General features: G+C 37.7%; 1 protein-coding gene across 1 annotated transcript in view; it reads right to left on the minus strand.

Moving 5' to 3' along the window:
• NYAP2 (neuronal tyrosine-phosphorylated phosphoinositide-3-kinase adaptor 2) overlaps positions 1–9,255 on the minus strand; it is a 242,254-nt gene extending 232,999 nt beyond the window's left edge. Inside the window, exon 1 of the mRNA XM_046642783.1 lies at positions 9,035–9,255. Coding sequence (XP_046498739.1) covers positions 9,035–9,255 — 221 coding nt within the window. The remainder of the gene's footprint in view (positions 1–9,034) is intronic.
• Between the last annotated feature and the right edge of the window lie 277 nt (positions 9,256–9,532).

Genomic DNA, 9,532 nt, shown 5'->3' on the forward strand with positions numbered 1-9,532 from the left:
CCATTATAAATATTTAACACGACTTCTAAAAGAAAGATTACCTTAAATTTTCCAACGAGATTCTTTTCAATTGTTCAGGATGCCACAGATTTGGCTGTTTGGAAGGTCTACCCTTCACTGAAATTTCCTCAGCATTAGAAGAGCTTAATTCTCATGCCGACTGACTGGCCCATATGGGGTTATGTTCTGAAAAGCCCCTCCTCTTGCCGACATCTGTCTATTTATTTCAGATATGGAACAGACACTGAGATTCGTAAAATATGAAGTCAGCGCTAAGTCCAGGATATAGTTAAAGTTGAAACAACCAAAAGTATAAATAGCTCTCAGAAAGGTATGTGAGAAGAAGGAAGCTTACCCTAAAATGAACCCTTAAAGAGTCCTCTTTATGTGGCCTCTAATCTGTCCTGGCAGGTGATTGAATGAAAAACATAAAATCGCCTCTATGTGGGTGCAATGTGAATGGTGAGTAGCTGAACGCTAAAGTATGTATTAATCATCTTAAGACTGTGGTAACCCTTACTGAAAACTGTAGGCCAGCGGGACAGACACCATTTTGACTTACAAAGTGAACTGGCACAACAGCCAAAATGGACAAATGTGATGTCCTTAGGCTAAGTGGGGAAAGTTAATATTAATGAGCATAAGTGGTGTCCTTAGATATATGCTCATTAATATTAACTCTCCCCACTAGCGCTGGAAAGAAAATAGAACACTTTTAATAAATCAATTCATTTAGGATCAGCCTTGTAAATTTGGCTTCTGGCTCAATAAAGAGCAGTCAGCGAGGGATGGACAAGGCGAATTATTGAATTCTCTCTTCTAATCGTAGGGTTCTATGAATAAAAATCTCCCTCTGCATTTGACATTGTAGCCAAGATTACCCCAACGTCTGGATATCTTGTTTAGCTTTGAAAAAAAGAAAATCTGGGTGCACAATTTTAACATAAAAACAAGCAAAGCAGCTTGTGGTCCTCTAAAATGATTAATAGAAAAGTGATTGGAATTAATCACAAACACAAAAGGAAGCTGAAATTAGAGAGGGTTATTAAGATACTGTCTGCTGTTTAATCTCGCCCCTTATCAACACATTAACCTTGTTTTCTCTGCCTGAGCACCGAGTCCTACAGCAAAATTAGGTCAGAAATTCACATCAGATCAGATCAGCTGATTCATTCCAGCAAAACCCTGACAAGCTACAGATTTGCGTTTCATTCTAGATGGGAGTATGGCTGAGGGCTTTTGGGGTTTGTTTCCTATGCTCTAACCATAGAAGCGATAGCTGTTCATAGACTGTTTCTAAATATTCTAAGACGAGCTGTAGAGTATCTTTAAAAGTTGACACAGTTGTGTTTGTTTCTGAACCCTGGTTCATTTAACTGTCCTCACTTCACCTGAGCGATGGTACTTCGACATCTGTTTTGATATGCAAAGAGGATATTTCATTTTGCTACGTTTCCAATTCAAATAAGCCCAATGAGACTATCTGTTTGTGACCGAAGTAGCTATTCCTGCTGTACTGAATGGATGTATCATTCACTAAAATGCACTTCAATAAATGCTATTTCCATGATGTCTTCTTCCACAAATCATGAGTATGATTCCAGAAGCCATAACTATCTAAAGAGGATTTATGTAAGTGTTAACATTTATCTAATAAGAGCTTTCTGTAACTATGTCTTTGGATAATCATTTAAAATATTAACCAATTTGAAACTTTGGTATTGTAATTATTTGTCTTTTAGGTAGCAATGTTTCAGTGAAGGAAAAGCAAATGCTTTATTTTTATTTTTACTTTCTTTTTCTCTCTGGTCTAAAGGATGGAGTTTAATGGTCCTTTGTTCCTCTTTAACTAACAGAAATATCAAAACCTTCAAATATAGTTTCCAAGTATATATACTAAGGTTTTTTAAAGGAGCTGTGAGTAATCTAATTCCATTTCTGACTGTCACTTTTAAAGAGGAAATATAACCTCATATAGATCCCTTGAGGGAATCCACTGGGAATAGAGACTTTCCTAATCAGCCTAAGTCGTCCTTTGTGTCAGAGCCACTTTCCTACAGTTAAGAGCTGTCTTCCAGACTTGCAATGTTTGGGAAAATTTCACTAATGTAGCATTTGTTTCATTAGAAAAAAAAAAAATCCAACCTCTTCCTATAATAGAAAACATACTCAGAAAGGCATGTACTGGGAACAAATTTTCTTGTTTCTTTTTGTTTAAGGGATATTTCTTATTCTGTTTTCGAAATACTGTGCTAACAGTAAAATTAGACAGTGCAGGGACCAGTTCCAGAATCCAGAAAGAAAAATTTACTGGAAGGGAAGTCTCAAACCTAAGTGTGCTTTTGGTATACCAGATGGTCTTTTAATTGTCCATCTTCCTTAGTGAATATCCTGACTTGATGTCCCAAACAAGGTGTTACCTGTATGTAGTGAACTTTCAAAACAGGCCGTATGGTTACGAGCACACGCAGGTGCTGCCTTACAGGTTGTTTGTGGCCGGACACTGTTCTCATTGGTAGTCGCCTTCTTAATGGCTGGTGCTTGTACTGCATTAATGATTCAACACACCTATCGTTACCGTTTCCTAAACATCCCTTTTCACCACCCCACACACCAAACTAGGGTTTTATGACCTATCTAGATTGAGCTCACTTGTTTGAAGCTGTAGGTTTTGGCTGTTTGTTTTCTTATAGGCTTTTTAATAAAAAGTAAATCTCATTTAACAGTGCCTGCACAAAACCATTAGGATTTAAAATAGCAGAAACGATGAGCTACTGAAATAATTTTTTCATTCTCCATTAACTTTTCTCCTTTAAGTCTTTCTCTTCCTTTCTTTCTCCCCAAATGTTATTTGGAGTTGTTAAGAAAAGCACTAACAATATCACTTTTTATTATTTAGCATTTTTCACCCAGAAAGCCTCGTCAGTAAAATCCCATTTGAGAAATGGAAGTGAACGCACAAGAAAGCTTGTAGTGACAAAGGGCTCAAGTTCGTTTAAAAATAAATAATCGGGCTCAAGAAGCCTGAATGACTTAGAACACTGAGAAAGTGATGAGGGTATTTTTTTTCTAAGAACTCAGTGTTTTAAGCTTCCTAGCTTCAGCACAAAGGCATTTCAGCACATATGTGATCCAGAAGGTCAATCATACAAAATCCTATTTCCATTTTTTAAGCAATCTTTGGCAGTCTGCACATTTCTGAAATTGCAACTGGCATATTTCACAGAGAATTATCATCAATGCCTTTTCAAGGTCAAACATGCCCCATCTTTAGATTTTTAGCATTTACATTCTATATATTAAATCATAGTATATATTAAAGAAGGCATTCAGCAGATATGATAAAGAATTTTAATAGATTAGACTGTGTTCATTAACATCATGTTGAATTTTCTGTACAATTTGACATAAATTGTATATTAAAATATGTGTGAAATTTAGATGTGGATATTTTGCTTTTGTCCCTGTCCTTGGAACCCCAAAATGCCTGTGAGACCAGATTCTTGCTATGGAGTTTTCAAAAATGCTAAAAATATGTTTTCTAGTAGGAAAGTTGAAGTAATTCTAAAAACGTACTGTAAAGGTTTCCATAATATGTAAGACTATTATATTTTTAATTGTCAGAATCCCAGGATAGTGGTCACCATATGAATAAAATAAAATTGAATTTGGACATTACAATGGATACTGAGACAGGATAACTTGAGACATCCATTGCCCGTCTTGTCATAATGTCGTGCAAGGCCTTTGGTCTCCTCTTCCTTTTGTCCAATCATTTGTGGCTCCTTTCACTTTTCTCTCTCCAACCCCACTCCCAACAACATCCAGAGACTTCTACATCTTCACACTGTACATGGGCTCTACTTTTGGGAAAGAAAGACATCAGAGAAATCTCACCAATTGAGGAGGCTTTACTAGGATTTTGTCCCTTCTAAAGATATTTGCACTTTAAATTAGGATTTCAGAAAAATATTTGGGGGAAGGAGTGTAGGAAAGAGTGGGAAGAGTTATTGATAGCAAGACACACACTACATCTTTCCATTCCTAGCACATGTAACAGCTGTGGACACAATAATGAAATGGAGTTTAGTATAGGATCAGCCAGGTTTGGGGCCTTTTCATGCGAGATCCATCATTCATTCATTCATCATTCATTCAATCTATATATTGTGGCATTCCTTCTCCTACAAAGGTTGGGTAATCTGTGCTCCTATCTTTAGATCCCGTCCCTTCCCACCTACTCAAGGACATAATCACAGTAATTTTTCCTTCCCTCTCCTAATTCATTAATGTTTCCCCTTCTATTGTAATCATTCATATCAACATTTTAAATAATCCAGTTTTCTCTCTTCTTAAAGGATGAAAATAGGAAAACAAAACTTCCATAGACCCCACTTCCCCCTTCAACTACTCTCCATATTTTTGAATTTTTTTTAACCTCAGAAGTCCTCAAAATAGTTCTCTATGTTCTGTTTCAATTCCTTTCTTCCCACTTTCTCGTGAAGATAATCCCACTGGGTTTTAATCTCTGCGCTCCACTGAAGCTGTTCTTGTCAACAACACCGATGTGGTAAAAGGCATTGGTCAATTCTCATGCTTCAAGATATTTGCTCTATCAGTAAAATCTCTCTCTCTTCTTTAATCACTTTTGTCACTTCACTCTAAAGCGTCACTCTCCTTTGTGGTTCTTCTCTTGCTGGCTATTCTTACTAGATTCTTCTACTGTTCCTATTACGTAAGCAATTAGGTGCCCAAAGGAACAATCATGGGTGCTTTTATCATCTCCATCTTATTTTAGGTCCTAGGTATCCTCAACTAGGTTCATGACTGTGAAATCTATAGAATATGACTCTCATATTTATACCTCCAGCTTTGAGCTCTACCATAAATCTTGGATCCAACTGTCTACACAGAATTCTCTGCTTGGATATCCAAAAGGGCTCACAAAATTGGCATACCAAAGCTGAGTTCCTATTCCCCCACCATTTCACCTAAACTTACTCCTCTTCTAGTCTTTACCAGATCATTTAGCGGAAGCATCATTCTAGTTGTTCAGAAAAAAGCAAAACACAACATCATAACAACAACAACAAAACAAACTCGATAACCATCTTCAGTTCCTCTCTCTTACTCAACACTTACATCTCATTAATTATAAAATTCTAATAATGCCCATAATTTGATCATTTTACACCACCTTTACTGCCACTACCTTAGTCCAAACCATCATCCTCTCTCACCTGAATTATTGCAAAAGCTTTCTCTCTGCATTTCTTGCATCTAGCTTTGCCCCACTCATCTATTCAACACACAGAAACCAGAGTAATTTTTGTAAAATGTTCATTTAAGGAGTGTTGCACATCTGCTCAAAAATCTTCAACGATTTTTTTCTCCTTCAGAATAAAACACAAGAGCTTCTAAGACTTTACGTTACCTGGCAGCCCACTACAGTCTGAACATACAACCCCCCAGTCTTTGCCTTGGTCACTACATGATGCCTTGTCCTCTTCTCGGAACACATCAGATGTGTTGTTCCCTCTGCCTAGAATTCTCTTCCCGCAGGTGGCCATGTGGCTCACATCTCTAGCAGTACACTTCCAGTGTCTCACGTCTCTGCTCAAAAGTCATTTGACTTACGTGGCCTTGTCTGGTTGCTGTTTTTATCTCCTTTGCCTTGTTTCGTTTTACAGTGTAAAAAATTATTACCCACCTGTGATATATATTTATACATACCTATTTGTTTTGTGTTATCTCTCCTTTACTCTTCTCTCAGAATGTAATTCCCTTATAACCAGGGGCTTTGTTCTGTCCACTGCTATCTCATTAAGATCTAGAACACTGCCTGGCACTTAGTAAAATTTCAATAAATATTTCTCCAATCAATGAATACATTTAACAGCAAGTATTTATTGAGCAATAAGTCGGCTTTAGGTTTTGTTCAAGAATTGTGTAGAAAAATAGAGTCGTTCTTCTCATGAAACCTACCTTGTAGTTTGGACATCAGCAACCATGTCACTTGCATGCGTCGTTTACTCATTGCCTCTAGTCACCTTGACCTCAGGTGAGAGATGCCCTGTCTATCTTACTTGGCTCAGTGTCGTTTCTTGTTTCCAGGATTTAAGTCTTTTTGTGGTCAAAATTCAACTTGAACATAAGCCCGCTTTGCCAGGATGTGGCAGTCTGTTTACCTCTGGTTGGTGTCCTCATGTCTGGGAAGTTGGTTTATTCTTCAACTATACCCACATCTAGGGACAAATTCTGAACGGCCTTATCATCTAAAATCCCACTGCCACTAGGTCACTCTGACATAAAGTACAACCCTTTATAACTCTCCTGTCAATAACACCAATTACTGTGGCAACAACAGCTCTGAAAGCAACCTAGTTATGGAATAAGAGGGACCTGGCTTCAGGCATGTGTGTTCCCAAGTCTTTGCTGTACGTTCTGCCATGGAAATAATGGAAATATACAATAACTGAATATTTATCTCATCAAATGCCAGACCCTAAAAGACTCTTGCTTCCTCCTGTTACCAGTGGCTTCTTCATTTTTCTCCTAATCTAGTTATAGAAAGACAAACTGTGAATTTCAAACTGACAGGTTTTTCTCTCCCCACTTTGAGTCTTCACTCATTTGATACAAGAAAGAACGTTCACACTCAAAAGAACTATTTCAAATGAACCATAGATGCAGATTAAAAACACACACACACACATACACACGGTGGGTGACTTACTCCTGTATTTTGCTCTATTCCAAATAGGATTAAAGTTTTATCTTGTGCTGAGGCGGTGATGTGGAGGTAAATGTCTCGAGATCATTTGGGACTTCTTCAGTTCAATGTGTGATTTGAACTATCTTTACTTTTATGCCTTGTCACATAATTCTAGAAAATATTGCTTTATTATCTAGCAGGAACTAACTCAGATCACACAAGTGGATTTCCTGGACCTCACTTACTATGTAGTGACAGGGTTTTACTGTGTCTCCATCTACCTATATTCCTGCTCCCATCCCTTGGACTTTAGACTGCTTTGGAATTGTTGTTGGTTTTGTCCCTTTGAACGCTCAACAGGACATCACCTAAAAATGCGCCAATTTTGCTGTCTTAGTATCTAGGAATCTTTCAATAGAAACTTTCTGAAGGTTGTTGATGAAACACAGAAGTGAATAGTACGGTGTTAAGCACACACTGTGAGTGCTCCATAAAATCTAATAGAACTACTCAGCAAATAATTCTGTTTATGTGTTTATAGAAAAGAAGAAATTGCTGAGTTTTAATGCCAAAATTGAGAAACTTTAGGTTTTAGAGGTGATGTTACTTCAGAAATCACGTAGCCTACCCCATTGCTTTTTCATGTGTGAGGAAGATTGGCCCTGAGCTAGCATCTGTTGTCAATCTTCCTCTTTTTGCTTGAGGAAGATTGTCACTGAGTTAACATCTGTGTCAATCTTCTATTTTGTGTGGGATGCTGCCACAGCATGGCTTGACAAGGAGGGCTAGGTCCGTGCCTGGGATCCCAACCTATGAACCATGGGCCACCAAAGCAGAGGGCACAAACTTAACCATTACATCACCAGGCCAGCCCCCCTTTTTGTTTTGAACTTTAGAAAACCGAGACTCATAAAAGTAAAGTAAAATGCTCACATACACACAGAAGTACTTCCATCAGAAGTACCCCACAGAAAAAAATTGTCTTAAGAAAGGACACTTAGTATATTCCAGAAAGGAATCTGTGATACTAAGTGAAATTAGGTAGAAATAACAAATAACATAGTCCCGAACAACAAATTAATTGACTTAAAGGCAAATATATGCAGTTGTGAACATGTTTATCAAGGACACAATTTTACAAACATTTTTGTCACTGGCAATAGAATAGATTTCCATTTTAATAGTCCAGGGAAAAATGATTACCCTCTTTCAAAATAATCCTCTACAAAATTTTTACTTTTTATTTGTAAATCTCTCTCCCTCTCCCCCTCCATCCTCTCATATAAAGTTATTTGCCATCAAATGATTGGAGTACTACATCCTTACCCAGCTCCTTTATAAGAATAAAGAGTTCATCTTAAAAGAATATTTTCTTTTCCTTAATATTATAATGTTCACAGAGAGTAAGCAAAAGTATTAATGCCAGATCAGACGAAAAATCCACCAACTATCAATATAGCTTAACCATTATGATTCAGTTATCCAGCTAATTGAAATGAATTTATTTCCTAAATTCTGCATCTTTCCACATAGCAAATGGACTCTACTGAAGAAACAGGACTTCATCAAACACAACATGTCTCTAGCTGGACGTCTGTAAAACACACTCACACAGACACAAACACACACATACAAAACTCTGTAACATTCTTTTGAAAACTCCAAAGATCTATATCCTTCTTTTGGCCTCAGTGTCCTAGGAAACTTAGCCTCCATCTGGAAGCTGCAATCTGGGGCTCATTTGCTCGTAGCTGGTAGGTTTCCCAGCATAAAAATCATTTCATTTGGACCAAACTGGGGCACTTGGTACCAGACAAGAGATGTAACAGCCATAAAATTCTGCACAGAGAGCACACACTGAGGGTTCCACCTGCCCTCAGAGGCTCCCAGAATTCTAATTATTGACAAGTCTTTTCATAATCTAGGAAGAAGATGAACTCTATTATAAGGTAAGAACTACAAACAAATACCATTAAAGGTGAGAAGTTCCCCTCAAATATTGGCTATTAAAGTGTTTGTGTGTTCCCTTGGGCTATCAAAAGATTGTTCGGTATGAACTTTTACCTAGAGAATATTGAGCTCTTTTCCCATCCCATCTGCACCTGCATATGCACAGCACACAAATAAACTACTTTTGTTAGCTAAGGTGAGGATCCTGTGGATTGTGTTTTTGTTATAGTTGAGGTAGCATTTTCACTTTGTCTCATCAAGTCTAACTTTGACAAGCCTCTTCTTGACCGGTTGACAACATCACAGCCTTTGCAGAACTCACAGATTCCCTTCTGTGCACAAACTCGGAATAATTTTATTTATATTTACCGTTTTATTGCTTCTTCTTGTCTTCGGCGTTTTTCATTCTTCTCCTTCAAGTAGGCCAGGTTTGTTTCATTTCTCAAGCGATCATTTTCTCGAGCAATGTCTGATGCATTCTGAATAACCAAGCCATCATAGGCCTTCATCCCCATATCCTCGATATACTGGAGAAATGAGTCCAAAGGGTCTTCCTCAGGATTGGAACTCATCATCTTGGAGGATATCATGAAAAAGGAACACTTCCTGTGGGGTGAGAATACATTTTGCCCTTATCAAGAGTGGTAATGAAAGCAAGGTGCTGTTTATTCTCCCTACTATCTTGTCAGCCCCAAACTCCAAAGCTTATGGTAGAATCTACTTGGAGAAAATATTTCAACAGAAATAACAATCAGAGGAGTTGAAATAACATGAAATGAATGTTGCCTGAGTAGAAAACACTCCCTCAGAGCAGTGAAATTAACAGATCAAAGGGCAAAGGTCTTGAGCTGAAAGGTAATGTGAGAG

The sequence above is a fragment of the Equus quagga genome, chromosome 17 (assembly GCF_021613505.1).
Source record: "Equus quagga isolate Etosha38 chromosome 17, UCLA_HA_Equagga_1.0, whole genome shotgun sequence".
Taxonomy (NCBI): Eukaryota; Metazoa; Chordata; class Mammalia; order Perissodactyla; family Equidae; genus Equus; species Equus quagga.